The following is a 19,303-nucleotide window of genomic DNA, read 5'->3' as shown; positions in this document are numbered from 1 at the left end:
TGATGAATTTTGTATGTGAATCTTATATCCTCTGACTTTGCTATAATTAGTAATTAGTATAATTAGTTCCAAGAGCTTTTGTTGTTGATTCTTTCAGATTTTATGCATAGATGATCATATCATCTGTGAACAGAGAAAGTTTTATTTCTTCCAAGTCTGTATAACTTTATTTCCTTTTCTTGTCTTGTTGCCTTAGCTGGAACTTCCAGTCCAGTGTTGATAAGGAGCACTGAGAAGACATCCTTACCTTGTCTCTATTCTAGTGAGAAAGTTTTAAGTTTCTCACTGTTAAGTGTGCTGTTAACCGTAGGCTTTTGGTTTTTTTAATAGATGTTCTCTGTCAAATTGAGAAAGTTCCCCAACTATTCCTAGTTTGCTGAGAATTTTAATCATGAATAAGTATTGGATTTTTGTCAAATGCTTTTTCTGCATCTACTGATATGACCATATGACTTTTCTTCTTTAGTCTGTTGATGTGATGGTCACATTAATTGACTTTTGAAGGTTGAACCAACCTATGTACCTATGATCCCACTTGATCAAGGTATAGAATTCTGTTTATATAGTGTTAGATTCAATTTGCTAATATTTTTCTGAGGATTGTGGCATCAATGTTTATGAGAGAGGGCAATCTATCATTTCCTTTTCCTGTAATGTCTTTGTCTGGTTTTACTATTAGAGTAATGCTGCCCTCATAAAATGAGTTAAGAAGTATTCCCTCTGCTTCTATCTTTGGAAGAGCTTGTACAAAACTGATATTATTTCTTCCTTAAATCTTTGGTAGATTTTACCAGTGAATTCATCTGGGCCCAGGGTTTTCTGTTTTGGAAGGTAATTCACTATCAATTCTTTGATTCCCTATTGATTTCTTTAATAGATGTAGACCTATTCAGATTGTGTATTTCTTCTCCTGTGACTTTTGACAGATTGTGTCTTCAAGGAATTGGTGCATTTTATCTAGATTGTCAAATTCGTGGGCATAGGGTTGTTCATAATATTCCCTATTTATCCTTTTAATGTCCGTAGGATCTGTGGTGATATCCCCTCTTTTCATTTCTGATATTAGTAATTTCTGTCTTCTCTCTTTATTTCTTATTTAGCCTGGGTAGAGGCTTATCAGTTTTATTGATCTTTTCAAAGAATCTGCTTTTGGTTTCGTTGGTTTTCTCTTTTGATTTCTTATTTTCAATTTATTGATTCTGCTTTATTTCTTAAGTTTTAGTTGTCATTTCACTTACTTTGGATTTCATTTGCTCTTCTATTTCTAGTTTCTTAAAGTGGAAACTTAGTTTTGTTTTTGTTTTTTGTTTTGTTTTGTTTTGTCTTTTTAGGGCTGCACCCACAGCATATGGAGGCTCCCAGGCTAGGGGTCGAATTGGAGCTGTAGCTGCCGGCCTACGCCAGAGCCACAATGCCAGATCCAAGCCAAGTCTGTGACCTACACAGCAGCTCAGGGCTACACCAGATCCTTAACCTACTGATCGAGGCCAGGTAGCGAACCTGCATCCTCATGGATACTAGTCAGATTCGTTTTCACTGAGCCACGACAGGAACTCCAGAAACTTAGATTATTGATTTCAGATCTTTCTTCTTTTCTAATATATGTATACAGTGCTATGTATTTCCATCGAAGTACCGCTTTGCTGCATCCCACAAATTTTAAGTTATATTTTCATTTGTTCAAAATATTTTTAAATTTCCTCTGAGATATCGTCTTTGGCCTAAGTGTTATTTAGACATGTGTGGTTTAAACTCTAACTATTTTGGAGTCTTCCAGTCTTCTTTCTGTTTATGATATCTAGTTTAATTCTGCTGTAGTCTGAAAGCATGCACTGCATGATCTTTATTCCTTTCAGTTTGGTAATGGGTTACCCTTGGCCCAGAATGCGGTCTATCTTGGTGAATATTCCTTATGAGCTGGAGAAGAATGTGTATTCTGCTGTTGTTGGATGAAGTGTTCTCTAGTTATCTGTTATATCCAGTGATTCCTATTGCTATTGACAACATTATTCCAGGAAAAGGGTCTTAGACTGTACGTGGAGTCCATGGCCCAGAGAATTTCAAGAAGCTCTCTTCTGAATACTGTAAGGAACAGTCTTTCTCCTCCCTTCTCCGTGGTCTAAATTAATGTTCAAAGCTCTGTCCGTGTGCATGATCGGGAGCATCTGGTGGATGCTTCACTCTGGAGCCTTAGAATTTGCACTTCTAACAAGTTCTCCGGTGATACTGATGCTGCTGGTCCCAGGACCACACTTTAAGAACCACTTCACCTCCCACCATGCAAGGAGTAAATGATATAACATACATAAACTATTTGGCCAAATTCCTACCACCTAATGAATATTTAATTTATGGTAGTGATTGTATTATTGATATTATTACAAGTTGCAGATAATAATGCTTGCTCATGGAATTATCGTGAGGACTGAATAAGCTAATCCATGACTGTGCTTCCAAGGGCCCAATACACTTTAATCCCTCAGTAAAAGTTTGCTTCTAAAATGATTAATTATTACTGTTATTGTAGTAAGAGTTCTCCTAGCGATGATCTACAGGACTCAGGGAGCCCATAAAACAAGGTAGAACTTTGACACATGGATCAGCTATGGGCATTCAGGAAGCATCTACTATATGCAAAGCTCTGGGGAGACAGAGCATTTGAATCCTTTAAGGATCTTTTCCATAGGCTAAAAACTCAGATACTTTCAGAGGCAGGAAGGAAACAGAAATAAAGGAAGCAGTGGTCACAGAGCAGTAGGGGATGGTAGAGCCTGAGGCACATTGGAAATGACATGTGTGCCTAAAAGAAAAAAATATATGGTGGGCAAACATATATGTGACCCCTGCTCAAAAGAAGAGACTATATAGGCAGGTGTTTGTGGCTGATGAGGCAGAGATAGAAATGGCCAGAACCACAGGAGCTCAGAAGGCACAGGGCACAAGATCCGTGGGTGAGGGCACCAGTGAAAGCTTCACAGTTGGCGGACCTGACCAGAGCTGGGCTTTCGTGGGGAGAGAGGATTCGGAAAGGCTGTGAGGAAGCTGGCCTCCTCCCTGGGTTGGAACTTAAGGTAGGCCTTTAGCCTCCCTCTTCTCTGCACCTAACACAGAGTAGGTGCTCAGTGAACAGTGAGTGAATTCCTGATGGGATGACTAGTTGATGGACTGAGAGATTTCCATCTGGAATGATTGGGAGAATTGTAAACACAGCTCTGGAAGCTCTTCGAGAGACAGTCTGGTGTCGTGGTAGCTGGGCCTGAATTTGAATCCTACCTTATCTTGGCTCCTTGATTTACATGCTGTGTGACATTGGACGAGACATTACCCTCTCTGAGCCTTAGAGTTCTTAATCTATAAACTGATAATAATGACTGTCTGATTGGTTGCAAGGACCAGAGAGCATATAACTGTGATCTGAGCCTTGCCTGACTCTTTCTGGGTTGCTTTGAAAAAGAACATTGGACTCCCAATTCCCACCTCTGCTTTCCCTTCCAGAGAAAAAGATCCCGGTTGAAATATCTTACTCTCAGTATAAGGAAGACCTGACAGAGGACAAGAAGATCCTGTTGGCCGCCCTGTGCCTTGTCACCAAAGGAGAGAAGCTCCTGGTGGAGAAGGACATTACTCTGGAGGACGTCATCAGCATCAAGGTGACTCCTGTCTGCACCCGCCATCGGTTCCTGGCAGGCCCCGTAGAGCTTTGGGAGGCCAGCAGAGGCTGGTGGGGCAGGTGGTGCTTTCAGCTCCGGCTTCAGCGCTCAAGCGCGGGGATGAGGGGTGTGGATGCCAGGGGAGGAATGTAATGATAGATCTCAGTAACAGGGTAGGTAGAAGCAAGGGGTAGACAAGATGAACTCCCCATCCTTTGAACCAGCCAGGATCCTGGGTTTCCTGGAAGGAAGGGGAGGAGGGGGGGTGACTTATGGGTGTTGCCCCTCCAGGTGCTTGGCCCGGCCGTGGTGGGGGTGGCGGTTGCCGTGGAAGTGATGGTGGTGAACCCCCTCCTGGAGAAAGTGGAGGACTGTGTGCTGATGGTGGAGGGGAGTGGCCTTCTCCAGGGACAGCTCAGCATCAGGTAAGTGTCAGCCTGGGGCTGGGAGGGCTGCCTTCCTTATCAAATGGGCCGTAAAGAAGCTGCCAGCAGGGAGAGGGAGCGAGAGAGAGATTTCGGGTTCCCGGGAATCAGCCTTCTTTCATTTCTTTATTCCTTTATTTATTTCATCATTAACTTATTTGATCATATACCTCATCCCCTCATCACATCACATTATGTTTTCTCTTCACATCCTTCCTCTTTTCTCTCATTTATCCATTTACTTATTCATTTACTCTCGCCTTTACTCATTCATTCATTCGCTCTTTTACTCATGTTTTGCTCATTATTCACTTCTCATTATCTACTCCATTCAGTTTTGATGGGTTCATTCATCTACTCATTCTTCCCTTCATTTGCTCACTCATTTACCTATCCATTCGCTCCTTTAGGCACTCATTCACTCATATTCCATTTATTCCTGCACTCATTTATTATTCCTCCTCAATTATTCTCTCCCTCATTCATTCTTTCATTCATTTGCTCACGCACACTCATGGTCCTTGATCATACTGACCCTTGCTGAGGACACCAAAATGAACAGATGGGGTTCTATCTGGGGAAGAGCTCTCAGTGACATAGGGCCTTTCAAATGAAGGCAGTGTGATTTGTGCGGAGGGATGGGTCCCCAAGGTCCAGGGGCTCAGAGGCAGCCCTTGAGTGGGGATAGGGTGGGACCCGAGGAAAGCCCCAGGGGAACTGATATTTAGGCTGAGCCTTAACTGATGAATTGAGGAGCTTTTCAGATATCAGTAAGGGAGTTCCCATCGTGGTGCAGTGGTTAACGAATCCGACTAGGAACCATGAGGTTGTGGGTTCGATCCCTGGCCTCGCTCAGTGAGTTAATGATCCGGCGTTGCTGTGAGCTGTTGTGTAGGTCGCAGACACAGCTTGGATCCTGCGTTGCTGTGGCTCTGGCATAGACCAGTGGCTACAGCTCCGATTCGACCCCTAGCCTGGGAACCTCCATATGTCGCAGGAGTGGCCCTAGAAAAGGCAAAAAGACAAAAAAAAAAAAAAAAAAATCGATAAGGATGCAGAGCTTCCCAGCCAGAGGTCTCCGTGGCTGGTATAGTCAGGGAAGGTCTCCTGGAAGAAGAAAATCTTAATCTGGGCCTTGGACGTGATTGGAATGGGAAGGGCATCCTGAGTAGGAGAAACAGTCCAGCCAAAAGCCCGGAGGAGGAGAAGCATAAGGTATGTTCAGGGCACAGGGGAGAGACTAGCCTGGCTGGTGGGAGAAGTGGTACAAGGGACGACTAAGCTGAAAGCAAATTGGAAGTTATGAATGTCAAGCCACAAGGTGTGACCTTGATCCCGAGGGCTCTGAAGAGCCATGGACGAGCAGACCAGGCTCGGGAAGAAGAGAGGGCTGACTCAGTGCTTCTCTAACGTGAATTACTGAGTAAATTTTGTGTCACAGTATTTTTTCCCACGTTATTCCCACTTTCTTCTGCAGAAGCTAGGTTCTCTATTTTTAATTTAATTTTTTAACTGAAGTATAGTTGGTGTATAATATTATATAAATTATAGTGTACAATGTAATGATTCACAATTTAAAAATAAGTTCGGAGTTCCCATCGTGGCTCAGTGGTTAATGAATCCAACTAGGAACCATGAGGTTGTGAGTTCGATCCCTGGCCTCGCTCAGTGGGTCAAGGATCCAGCGTTGCCATGAGCTGTGGTGTAAGCCGCAGACGTGGCTCAGATCCCACATTGCTGTGTGTCTCTGGTGAAGTCCGGTGGCAACAGCTCCAATTAGACCCCTAGCCTGGGAACCTCCGTATGCCATGGGTGAGGCCCTAGAAAAGGCAAAAAGATCAAATCAAATCAAATCAAATCAAAGGAGACAGGGCTGAGGGTCTGCCTTTCTCCATTTCCTTTCCACAGTGTGCCCAGCCTGGAGCCCCAGGAGAGAGCCTCCGTTCAGTTCAGCATCACCCCCTCCAAGAGCGGCTCGCGGCAGCTGCAGGTGGACCTCGTCAGCCCCCGCTTCCCAGACATCAAGGGCTTTGTGATCATCCACGTGGCCACAGCCAAGTGATGGGTCGTGAAGGGCCAAGAGGGGAGGAGATGGTCCCTGTCCCCATATGGGAGCCAGAGGGCCTGGGTCTCAGTCCTGCCTCAGCTTCTGCCCCAAGTCCCTCCCCTCCTAGCCCTCAGTTTCCCTATCTGTAAACTGAGGTGTTCGACCCAGGCATCCTTAAACTTCTGGACAATGATGGATGATGTCAGGAGACTCTGCCACCTTCATTGCATCACCCTCATTGCTGGGAGACTGATGGACCAAGCATCACAGTAACCTTGGCCCACCTGGCTCTGCCACCTCCTGCCCGCCAGTCCATCCTCACCCTGGCTGACCTCTGGGCTTTCCTTGTTTGTCTCTCACCTCTTCAGTGTTCTGACCACATCCAGACCCAAGAATCTCCTCCCAGCTCTGACATCCAAACATCCCTCGACACTCCTGGTTTACGCAGAGGGGAGATCCTTGCCTGTGGCCACAGGGCGAGCTAGAGGCAGAGCTGGGGCCCACGTGTATGCCAATTACACCGGCCAAGTTGTACCACAGAGTCATGTTCCCACAAAGCATTGAGTCTGAAGTGATGGAAGAATTTCCCCCAGTGAAGACACAGGCCCAGCCACTGGGGGGAGTGGCTACTGCTCCCTGCAAGAGGCTGAAGATAGAGGAGGGGCCATCAAGCCTGGTGGCATTTGGGGGTAGAGCCCCAAATCTGATCTAGCACGTCATCAGGGGTCTCATCTGACCTGCCCAGCGGTCCCCAGTGTTTATTTACTTCTTTGGAACCAGGACAGTGTTGGCCTTGGAAAACATCCCCAGCAGCTCACCCTACACACAAGCATGCTCTTGGCATCAAAACAGAACAGAGACTTCTAGGACAAGGACCAGAGTGGGGACCACCAGGCTCTGAAGATAACTGCCCCAGACAGGAATCAGCTCTGAAATGTTCCAGACAGCCAAGGGATTCTAACTAATCACAGAGCGGAAGTAATCTCAACAACAAAACAGGCACATCTGCAGTGAGACACCTCCTGGACCTGACTCGAGTGAGAACAATTCATGTTCTTTTCTTTGCAAAGAAAGGGCAAACACGTGCACGGTGTCTGATGGCTGATCGTTGTGACCAAGGCATTTGTCTGATGATTCCACTCCGCCTAGGGGGCAGCTCGGAGAGCCCAGAGGAGTGGGTGCATTTGATGAGCCAGGCCCTGGGGCTGCCTTGGCTCCAGAACACCTCCCCAAACCCTCCACAGGTTTTGGAGGCGGATTGTGTGTAAGGAGGGCAGCGCGGGCAGTCATTTCCTCAAGACGGAGCCACAGAGAGGGGCTGAATCAACAGGAGGCCGTCTCCCATTCTTAGTGCGAAGGACACTCCTGTCAGCAGCAAGACTGAAATGGGGACCCCAGACTCCTCGCTCTCCCAGCAAACACCAACTGCCCATCTTCCTCACGCTCAACTGTTTGAGGCTGATTTGCCCTCCACAGGCAGCTCTGGAGCTAGAATGGCCTGTAAGAGTGTGTGTGTGTATGTGTGTGTGAGAAGAGCGGAAAGTAGAAAGTAGCCAGAGGTGGAGTTCCCGGCATGGTACAGCGGAAACGAATCCGACTAGGAACCATGAGGTTGCGGGTTCGATCCCTGGCTTCGCTCCGTGGGTTAAGGATCCGGCATTGCCATGAGCTGTGCTGTAGGTCACAGATGTGGCTCGGATCCCGCTTTGCTGTGGCTGTGGCCTAGGCCAGCAGCTGTAGCTCCGATTAGACCTCTAACGTGGGAACCTTCATGTGCAGTGGGTACAGCCCTATAAGGAAAAAAGGCCCCCCCCAAAAAAAAGAAAGAAAGAAAAAGTAGCCAGCCAGAGGTGATGAGGGCACCTGCCAGACAGCTCTGGCTCCACTCCAGCCCCCTTGCCCTCAGACCTCTCAGTGGAGGTGAGGTAGTGCTTCCCTGGGGAACCAAACTGGCCCCACAGGCCCTTCCAGCTCCAGCTGAAAGCAGAAACCACCCCAGCAGCCAATGAGAGGGCCTGGTTGGGGTGGGATGGGTGGAGACATTGACAGAAGACAGCCCATAGGAGTGTGTGGATCCTGCTCTGGAGGCTGCCAAGAGAAGCAAGCAGGGAGGGCAGACCCGCTGGGTGGGGGGCAATCCCCAGACAGTGCCCAGAGGAAGGGCGCTGAAAGCCTTAGCGTCCGCTGGCTGTGGGGACCCAGAAGGGCACCAGCAACAGGGCTCTACCTGCTTGCTTTGAGCCCCTTGGCCTCTTAGATGCCACCATGACCTTCAAGGAAGCTCATGCCAGGGAGCCTTCAGAACAGGGATTGGCCAGCTTTTACTGTCAAGGACCAGATGGTTAGTAACTGTCTGGGGCTTTGCAGGCTGTATGGTCTCCATTCCAGCCACTCCACTCTGCTTTTTTAGCTTAAACCTAGCCATAGACAAGGTGGAGGCAAAAGAGTATCAGTGTATTGCAACAAATTTTTGTTACAAAAACAGGGGGCAGGCCAGGTTTGGCCCAGAGGTTGTGGTTTGCTGACCCTGCTGCCAACCAACCTGCTGACTCAGCTGCTTGCTCCTGAGTCCTGACGCCAGGCTACACCCAGCCTCGGATCAAGCCCAACCCTGGACTGAGGCCAAGCCTTTAGCAGGCCCGGCAAGGAAAGTCAGATGAGGTTCCAGCGTGTGCCCATGGCCTTAGATAGAGCTGTCACTCAGGCGAGCCCAGCCAGCCTTGGTCGTGACCTTGATGCTAGAAGGAGTCCTAAACCTAAGCCTCACACTAAATTCTGGCTCCTACCACAGCTAGACCGTGACTTGACTCTGGCCCTGGATCAAGCCCTGCCCCAACCTGGGACAGTCCTGGCCCCAGACCAAGCTCCAATCCTTGTCTCTGATTGAGCCCTGAACTTAGGCTGAGCCTGGATGCCAGGCAGAAACCTGATCCTGGACTGAGCTCTGACCCCAAACTGGGCCCTGATCCAGCCTCAGGCCAAGTCCTGACCTCAGTCAGACCCCAGCCAGACTGAACTCCAGGCCTTGGCTTTGGATTTCTCAGTCCAGGACGGAGCTTCTCAAATGGGGGCCCACACACTCCTCTGCTGTATGTGATGCCACCGGGCAAACACGACCTGGCTTCTTGCACCCACACACCTTCCTTTGCCTTTGAGGTACTTGGGCAGACGTATCTGAGAAGCACGGTGACCTTCTGGATCCTTCTAGCTCTGTTGCGCCCTGAGAGTCTGCATTCACAGCCCAGTCCTCCAGGAGTAAATGCAAAAGCCTAGCAGCTGACCACGGCTCTCTCCACCACTCCTGGGCGTTCACTTCTCCTAAGAAGTGGAAGGAGCTCTGCTTGGCACCTGCCGCCAAAGCGGGAGGCGACCTCCCACCCTTAGTAGAGGACACTCCTGTCAGTAGGGAAGCGCCACACATTGTCCAAGATGGTCTCCCCTTGAGGGGGCCCCAGACCCCCGCACTCCCAGCAAACACCCACAGTGCATCTGCATCAAGCTCGGTTGTTGCAGGCTGAGCTTCCCAGGAAGCTGACTCTGAGATGGAGCTTAGGGTGCAGGCTGTTGGTTGAGGGGGTGACCTGGGGATCAACCCCTGTGGAAGGGATGGAGAGGAAGGAGGAAGGGATGGAAGGAGGAATCAACCCACGATGAGTCTCAGTGGCAGCCTGGGTGCACCGCACGGGCAGCTCTGGAGCTAGAATGGCCTGTCACAGTGTCCCAGGTTTGGCCGAGATGGCTGGGTCTTTCTGTGCATCCATCACCAATCACCCCAGAAGAGGTGTGACTTCGGGCAAGAGAGAGCATCACTCTACAACTGAGGCCATCCCTGAAGTGGCCGACAGTTAAGGGTCATCTGCAGGCAGCACTCCTAGCAGTTGGGGCAACAAGCCCTCCACTGAAGGAGGGACTGGACGGCGTGTCCCCCACCCAGCAGTCTGTTCAACCCAAGAGCAGAGCTGGGAGAGCCCAAGTTCTCTGCATTCACGGGGATCACCTTCCAGCAGGTGGGCACAGGGATTCAGTCACCTTTTAAAAGGTATAAAAAGTAAAATGAGGAGTTCCTGTCATGGCTTAGTGGTTAGCGAACCCAACTAGCATCCATAAGGACACAGGTTCGATCCCTGGCCTTGCTCAGTGGGTTAAAGATCCGGCGTTGCCCTGAGCTGTGGTGTATGTCGCAGACGTGGCTCAGATCCCACGTTGCTGTGCCTGTGGCGTAGCCTGGCAGCTACAGCTCTGATTCAACCCCTAGCCTGGGAACTTCCATATGCCACAGGTGTGGCCCTAAAAAGACAAAAAAAAAAAAAAAAGTAAAATGAGAAATACAAATAAACAAGTAAGCACATTTTTGAATAAATAAGCTAATTAAATGTAGTGACTCGTGACAAAAAGAAAATAAAACGTAATGGAATTCCCACTGTGGCACAGTGGGTTCAGACTGGAATAGCCCAGGTTGCTATGGAGGTATGGGTTCAATCCCTGGCCGGGCACACTGGGTTAAGAGATCTGGCAGTGGAAGTTTGCACTGTGGCTCAACAGGTAAAGAATCCAACTAGTATCCATGAGGATGCAGGTTTGAATCCTAGCCTCACTCAGTGTGTTAAGGATCCAGCGTTGCTGCAAGCTTTGGTGTAGGTCACAGATGCAGCTCAAATATGGTGTTGCTGTGGCTGTGGTGTAGGCTGGCAACTGCAGCTCCAGTTCAGCCCCTAGCCTGGGAACTTCCATATGCTGCAGTTGCAGCCCTAAAAAGACAAAAAATAAAATAAAATAAAAAATAACTACAGAAAGAAAAATGGAAAAAGAACAAACACCTGGAGAATAAACATGCTACTAGAAAACCAGTAGGTCAATGGAGAAATCAGAAAATAACTCGAGACAAATGAAAATGAAACACAACACTCCAGAATCCATAGAATGCAGAAAAGTAGCTCTGAGAGAAGAAATTCATAGTAACGCAGGCTTTCCTTAAGAAACAAGAAAATCAAACAACCCAACCTACCACCTAAAATAGTTAGAAAAAGAAGAGCAAAAAAAAAAAAAAAAAGAATGCCAAAGTCATCAGAAGGACAGAAATAATAACAAAGAGGAAGTCAATAAAACAGAGATGAAAAACAACGGGAAAAAAAATCAATGAGACTAAGAGCTGGGTTTTTGAAAAGGTAAATTGACAAAGCTTTAGCCAGGTTCACCAAGAAGAAAAGAGAATCCAAGTAAACAAAATAATAGATGAAAGTGGAGAAATAAGAACCAATATCACAGAGGTACAAAAAAAAGAAACCCTAAGAGAATACTATGAACAGTTATATGCGGAGTTCCCATCGTGGCTCAGTGGTTAACAAACCCGACTACTATCCACGAGGACGCAGGTTCAATTCCTGGCCTCCCTCAGTGGGTTAAGGATCCGGCATTGCCATGAGCTGTGGTGCAGATCACAGACGCGGCTTGGATCCAGCGTTGCTGTGGCTGTGGTGTTGGCTGGCAGCTACAGCTCCGGTTTGACCCCTGGCCTGGGAACCTCCATATGCCACAAAAAAAAAAAAAAAAAAAAAAAAAAAAAGAAGAGTAGGGAAACCCTGTAACTATAGATCTCATCCCTGGATGGGGGGGGGGGGAGGAAACGAAATTTATATTCAAAAGAAAAATAAACTCCTTTTAAAGCTAGAACTGAAAGACTCGAGCATGGCAATAATAATGGCACTTATCTACTGACTGCTTCCTTCGTGGCTACCATATGGTGTGTATGACCTCGTTTAATCTTCAGTGAGATGAGGTTCTGCCTTTCTGCAAGGCCAGGGCACACTTCTTTTTTGCTGACTGCTGACAGCTTTCAAGAAAGCTGCGGGCGCCCTCCCTTGGCACTTGCGGGAAGTTCAAGCCCTTTAGCAGGACTTCACCACAGCCCCATCTCCACCCCGATCACAATGAAATGGGACGGTCACCTCACAGTGCTCTCTCAAGTCATTTTCAGACCTGCTTGGGACCCTGCCCTGCCCTCCCCAGAAAGCCTCATTATAGGACAGAGATACCCTTTCAAACCCTCCTGGGTAATATAAATACAGGGTCATCAGTCTCAAATATTTATTATTAATTTTTTTTTTTAGGGCTGCACCTGCCATATGTGGAGGTTCCCAGGCTAGGGATCTAATCGGAGCTCTAGCCGTTGGCCTACACCACAACCACAGCAATGCCAGATCCGAGGCGAGTCTCTGACCTACACCACAGCTCATGGCAACACCGGTTCCTTAACCCATTGAGCGAGGCCAGGGATCCAACCCACTACCTCATGGTTCCTAGTTGGATTCGTTTCCACTGCGCCACTATGGGAACTCCCAAATATTTAAACCCAATTTGGTGGAGGACCTAATCCTGCCCCCTTAGAAGCCAACAACAAGACACGCTCCTATTTTATAGATGAGGAAAGTGGAGCTCAAGAAAGTTGTTTATCACTCATTCATTCAACAAACGTGTTCAGTGCACAGAGCAGTGTCAAATAACATCGATGAATTCCCAGCCCTCCATAGAGCAGGTGGAGTAGTTCACAGAAAAACAAATGTAAATTGCTTTTAAATAAATGAAAACATAACTAGTGGTCCTTATAGCTAAATATGCACTAATTAAAACAAGGAGATATTTTTAACTTAGTTTGAACGAGACCTAACATGGTAAAAATACACTGCATTGGAAAGGACCTTAGCAAGAGGCACCCGCACACACTGTTATGAATGTTGTAGGATGATTCGACCAGAGGGCGACTCGGGAGATCCATCCACCTTTTCAATGTGGCCCCCTCTCCCTCAGGAATTCTTCTTGTAGGAACTCATGCCTATAGACAAAGATATGACCCCACAGCTAAAGAGAGGCAGGGCTTGACACTTCCTTCTCTCCTTAAAGTGTATTTTATTTCTGTGTAAGTCTTTGTAGAAAATTAGAACAATGCAGAGTATTAGGAAGGGAAAAAACCAACCCAGGATCCCAGGGTCGGTGAGTGAGACAAGAGTCCACACATTTGCTGTTTCCTTCCTCTTGACAGAGCAATGCTGCCTCCTGGTGGATCTATTGGTTTAAGTACCTTATCATTTATCATTCACCATTTTTAATGTATCATTTCACCATTTTTAATTTTTTAAAAAATTTAAATTATCATTTCACCATTTTTAATTTTTTAATGTACTTAATTTTTTAAGCTAGGTAATGCATTCACCTATTTCAATATTTTAAACCTTCTAAGTCGTATACAGTGAAAACTCTCCCATCCATTCCTATTCCCCCTGAACTAGAGTCCTTTTCCCAGAAGCAGCCAACCTGGCCAATTCCTCACTTACAGCGTTCCAGAGAGATTTTATGCACACACTTTGATCCATTTGATGAGTTTCTTTCTTTCTATTGCCTACCTTTGAATCATGAATATCACTCCTAAAAACTTAGGAAATCAAAGTAGAAAATATTTCTACAGAAAATATTCATCACTGCCCGATTAGTAGTCATGGAAAACCAGAGATATTATGAATTTCCCAAATAGGAAGAAAGTCTAAATTATATTATACTCACTAGACGTACATCCAGTGCTCATTATGAAGATTTATGTAATGACATGGAAAAAATGTGTATCAAAATTTATTTTTAAGACAATACACAAAGGAAGAAATAAACCCAAATCCTTACTTTGAAATTTTTTAAAAGAAACAGTGATATATCATATTCATCTGTCAAACTAGAAAAAGTATATTTCTTCTGAATGATAATTATCAATTCTGAGAAGCACGCTGTAAAAAGTGTAGTTGTGGAGTTCCCGTCTTGGTGCAGTGGAAACGAATCCGACTAGGAACCATGAGGTTGTGGGTTCGATCCCTCCACTCCCTCTGTGGGTTAAGGATCTGGCATCACCATGAGCTGTGGTATAGGTCGCAGACGTGGCTCAGATCCTGCATTGCTGTGACTGTGGCATAGGTCGGCAGCTACAGCTCCAACTGGACCCCTAGCCTGGGAACCTCCATATGCCCCCTGCCCTAAAAAGACAAAAAAAGGTGTAATTGTGTCTGCTTTATAATAGAGTAAATTGACTCAAGTTTAAAGATGGTGAATTAAACCACTGACATCTTTGAGTCAGATTCTTTTTTAAATTATCTAAATATAGAATAATCTTTATGCAAAATATGGTTATCACATTATTTGTTAATGAGAAAACGAATCAATATCCATCTACAGAGAATTGGCTAGGTAAATAGTGGTGTGTTCACTTAATGAGATATTAAAGTAATTGTTTGCAAAGATTTGGCATTATTTTGATGTTAAATAGAAAGCTGGAGTTCCTTTGTGGTGAGTAGGTTAAGGATCCAGCAATATCACTGCAGCAGCTCGGGTCACTACTGTGGCACAGGTTTGATCTCTGGCTGAGGAACTTCCACATGCCACAGGTGTGGGGAAAAAAAAGAAAGAAAGAAAAAGAAATAGAAAGTTGAGCATGTAATGAGATCATAAAACTGAACAAGGAGAAAAGGCTAACATTGAATATTTTGAATCTTAGAACCCTAATTTCTTTCTATAGTCATTCTTTATGAGCATTTATGTAATAAAATATTTTTAAAGAAACAAGAAGGAATACATAACCTATAGAAGAGTACACATGTGAGTCTGACCAAACACAATTTAGACTTAAATCCAGCAGCAATGTTTTATGATCTCATTTAGTCCTCACAGCCTAAATTTACTAAGTGCATTGATGCTATAGAGGCTTAATATGAAAACTGGAAAGGAGCAAAGTCTGTAAACAGGTCAAAGCACATTTGAATTCTACACCCAACCCTTTCGCCTCCAAGAACTTAGGAGTTCTCTTCAAGATACAATGGTCAGAAGGCCCCAGGGTCTGATGGCAGACTTCTCCTTTTGTTCTCTTAGTCAGTCAATGGGTCTCAAAAGCAGGTGTGACATAAAGATTATTCTATGTAGGACTGAATACACAGAAACATATAGACCATACATACTTCAGGAGGGTTTTAGTTGATTTTCAAGAATAGCCTTGGGCATCCAGGGTTTTTACTTTGCTGACCCCCTAGGCAACGTGAGGGTCTTTGTTTTTCCTTAGTAGCCTGTGCTCATTTATGAGATAGAGAAGTCCCAGCTTTTCGGCACAGGCTAGGAGTACAAAACCCTTCTGCATCATGCCTGGCAGGTAAATGGGAGGCGAGACAGTCCTTCTCGTGATATATGTTCCTGTGACATTGTCTGAGCCAACAACTGACTCTTTTGCCTAAAGTCACTGCCAAGCTCACCTCCCTAATGCCCTGATTTCTCGGCCTTCTTCCATGGGACTATCCTTCCCACAATAAAAAGCCTTAGTAAATCCTTTCCATGAAGACTCTTTGTTTTTTTAGATGAAGTCACATAACATACAATGACTTTAGTTTACCCATTACCACTCAATAGTAGTTAGTGCATTCACAATGTTGTGACGTGCATAGAGAGCTGGAAAGCTCTTGCTAGTTTCAAAAACTTTTTCATCACTACATAAAACATCCTGTACCCTTAAGTAACCACTCTCCATCTCCCCCATTCCAATCTCATCCCTTGGTAACAGCCATCAACAGATGAATGGCTAAAGCTGTGATATGTGTGTGTACACACACACACAATGGAATACTACTCAGCCATAAAAAAGAAGCAAATTTTGCCATTTTTGCAGCAATATGGATGGACTTGGAGGGCATTATGCTAAGTGAAATAAGTCAAGACAGAGAAAGACAAATTCTGTATATTACATGTATGTGGAATCTAAAAAATACAACAAACTAGTGAATATAACAAAAAGAAGCAGACTCACTCTCACAGAGAATAAACCAGGGGTTACCAGCAGGGAGAGGAAAGGGGGGAGGGACAGTAAAGGGGTAAGGAATTAAGAGGCACAAAGTATTAGGTATAAAATAAGCTGCAAGTATACATACACGCAGGGAATATAGCAAATATTTTCTTTTATAATACCTAAAAATGTAGTATGCCCTTTAAAAATTATAAATCACTATATTGAACACCTTTAACTTATATAACACTATATATAATCAACTATACTTCAATTTAAAAAATATATGAGTTCCTGCCGTGGCTCAGCAGTAATGAACCTGGCTAGGATCCATGAGGACATAGGTTCAGTCCCTGGCCCTGCTCAGTGGGTTAAGGATTTGGCATTGACGTGAGCTGTGGTGTAGGTCCCAGATGTAGCTCAGATCCTATGCTGCTGTGGTGTAGGCAGGCAGCTACAGCTCCCATTCGACCCCTAGCCTGGAAACTTCCATTTGCCACAGGTTCAGCCCTAAAATATATATATATATATATATATATATATACATACACACACACACACACACACATACTTTTTTTTTTTAAAGAAAAAAAGGAATCATATATGTCCTTCTGTGTGTGACTTCTTAGCACAATACTTTCAGGGTTCATACAAGTAGTAGCAGGAATCAATACTTCTTTCACGCCTAATGCTCCACTGAATGTGTAGCACAATTAATCTATCCATTCATCCACTGATGGACAGCTGGGTCGTTTCCACCTTTTGCTATTATGAATAATGCTACCAACAGTTGTGTACGAGTTTCTGTATAGACATGTATTTTCATTTCTCTTGGATATATACCTAGGAGTAGGATTGTTGGATCATAAGGTAACTATTTTTTTGAGGAACTGCCAAACCATTTTACACAGTGGCGGCAACATTCTACATTCTTACCAGCAAAGCACAATTTCTCCACATCCTTACCAACTTTTTACTCCCCCATTAAAGCCACCCTAGTGGGCTGAAGAGGTATCTCATTGCAGGTTTGATTTGAATTTCTTTAATGATGGATTATGTTGAACAGTTTTTCATGTGTTCTCCATTGGTATATCTCTTTTGAAGACATTGTACACAATTTGTTGACTTAATTGGGCTGTTTCTACTGTTGAGTTGTAAAGGCTTTTTTTTGGTTTGTTTGTTTTGCTTATTAGGGCCACACCCACAGCATATGGAGGTTCCCAGGCTAGGGGTCTGATTGCAGCTACAGCTGCCAGCTTACACCACAGCCACGGCAATGCCAGATTGGAGCCACATCTGCAACCTACACCACAGCTCACAGAAATGCCAGATCCTTAACCCACTGAGCAAGGCCAGGGATCGAACCTGCAACCTCATGGTTCGTAGTTGGATTTGTTTCCACTGCGCCACAACGGGAACTCCATAGAAGTTCTTTACATGGTCTGGATATTAAACGCAAATTAGATATATGACTTGCAAGTATTTTCTCCCATTCTGTAGGTCACATTCTCACATTCTTGATGTTATCCTTTGATAGTTTCTACTTTTGAAGTCCAATTTTTTCTTCTTTGTGCTTCTGGTGTCAAATCTAGAATTTATCACCAAACCCAAAGTCATCACGACATTTTCTTCTAGTAACTTAGTTCTAGTTCTTATAGATTGTTGACCCACTTTGAGTTAACGAATGACCTAAGAAGTGAGGTAGGTGTCCAACTTCATTCTTTTTCATATTGTTTTCTAATTGTCCTAGCACCACCTGTGGGAGACTATTTTCCCAGGGAAAGGTCTCGGCATTTTTGTGACCATAAATGCAAGGGCTTATTTCTGGACTCCCAATTCTACTCCATTGGTCTGTGTCTATCTTATGCTAGTATCGCAGTTTTAATTACTCAGGATTTGTAATAACTTTTTTTTTTTTTTTTTTGCTTTTGCTTTTTAGGTAGGGCCCTATCTGTGGCATATGGAAGTTCCCAGGCTAGGGGTTGAATTGGGGCTACAGCTGCTGGCCTACACCACAGCCACAGCAACTCGGGATCCAAGCTGCATCTGTGACCTAACGCCACAGCTCCCGGCAACAGATTCCCGACCCACTGAGCAAGGCCAGGGATCGAACCCATATCCTCATGGCATCCTCATGGCTACTAGTCAGATTCATTTCTGCTTCACAACAGGAACTCCTATAGTAGGTTTTCAAATCAGGGTGTGAGATGTCCAGATTGTTCTTGCCATGAGCTTCTCAATTTCTGCCAAAAAAAAACCATTGGAATCTTGGTAGACATTGCATTTAACCTCTAGATCACTTTGGGAAATAAATACTACCATTTAAACAACAGTCTTCTAATCCACAAACATGGGATGTTTTTCCATTTATTTAGGTTTTCTTTCAGGATGTTAGTAATTTTCAGTGTATAAATCTTACACCTCCATGGTTAAATTGATGATTTTATTCTTTTGGATGCTACTGTAAACATGGTTAAAAATTTTTTCAGACTGTTGCTGGTATGTAGAAATACAACAGACTGTGTGCTATCTCATACCCTGCAATTTTGCCTAATTCGTTTATCAGCTCTAGGAGCTTTCTTAGGGATTCTTTGGGTTTTCTACATAGATGGTCATATTTAGGAAGTTTTACTTCTTCCTTTCCAATTCGGCTTTTATTTTTCTTAATGGCTCTGGCTCTGGCTAGACCTTCCAGTATAACTTTGAATAGCAGTGGGAACAGCCTTGTCTTGTTCCTAATCTTAAGGGTAGTTTCCAGCCTTTCACTATTAGGTCAGCTGTGTTTTGTTTTTCTTTCATAAATCCCTGTATCGTGCTTATACATTTCCCTTCTATTCCTAACAAGTGTTTAAATTTTATCTATATCTCCTGAGACAATCATAAGGCTTTTTTCTTGTTTTATTAACTAGGTACATTTGATTCAATTTGATGCTGACCCACCCTTATGTTCCTGAAGAAACACACTAGTCTCTTCTTTTTTAAGGTCTCCCTTGTATTTAGTATAGTCCTCCCACCAGGATAGTTACTATGTCACATCATGTCATGTCATTTAATGGCTGTACCCGCGGCATGTGGAAGTTCCTGGGCCAGGGACGAATCTGTGCCACAGCAGTGATCCAAGCTGCTGCAGTAACAATACTGGATCCTTAACCCACTGCACCACAGGACAACTCCCAGACAGTAATTTCAAAAGTATCTACGTTATTTCTGTATCCTTCAAGCATGAATGTACTAGAGTACTGTTTAGTGACCTATCCACTAAACAGACATTTGGTGAAAGAATAACAGATGCCGCACAACTCAAAAGTAGGATTAGATTACATGTATGCATGTGACCCCAGAAGAAAGTTATACCAGTGTTGTTCCTCTTGCAATAAAATTT

General features: G+C 44.7%; 1 protein-coding gene across 1 annotated transcript in view; it reads left to right on the top strand.

The window, feature by feature from the left end:
- TGM6 (transglutaminase 6) overlaps positions 1-7,732 on the top strand; it is a 35,575-nt gene extending 27,843 nt beyond the window's left edge. Inside the window, exons 11-13 of the mRNA XM_021077688.1 lie at positions 3,496-3,650; positions 3,942-4,075; positions 5,984-7,732. Of these exons, the coding sequence (XP_020933347.1) occupies positions 3,496-3,650; positions 3,942-4,075; positions 5,984-6,137 (443 nt within the window). The 3' untranslated portion in view covers positions 6,138-7,732. The remainder of the gene's footprint in view (positions 1-3,495; positions 3,651-3,941; positions 4,076-5,983) is intronic.

This window comes from Sus scrofa, chromosome 17 (genome assembly GCF_000003025.6).
Source record: "Sus scrofa isolate TJ Tabasco breed Duroc chromosome 17, Sscrofa11.1, whole genome shotgun sequence".
NCBI classification, from domain to species: Eukaryota; Metazoa; Chordata; class Mammalia; order Artiodactyla; family Suidae; genus Sus; species Sus scrofa.
The sequence above is the reverse complement of the archived record's forward strand: the minus strand, read 5'-3'. Positions and strand labels throughout refer to the sequence as shown.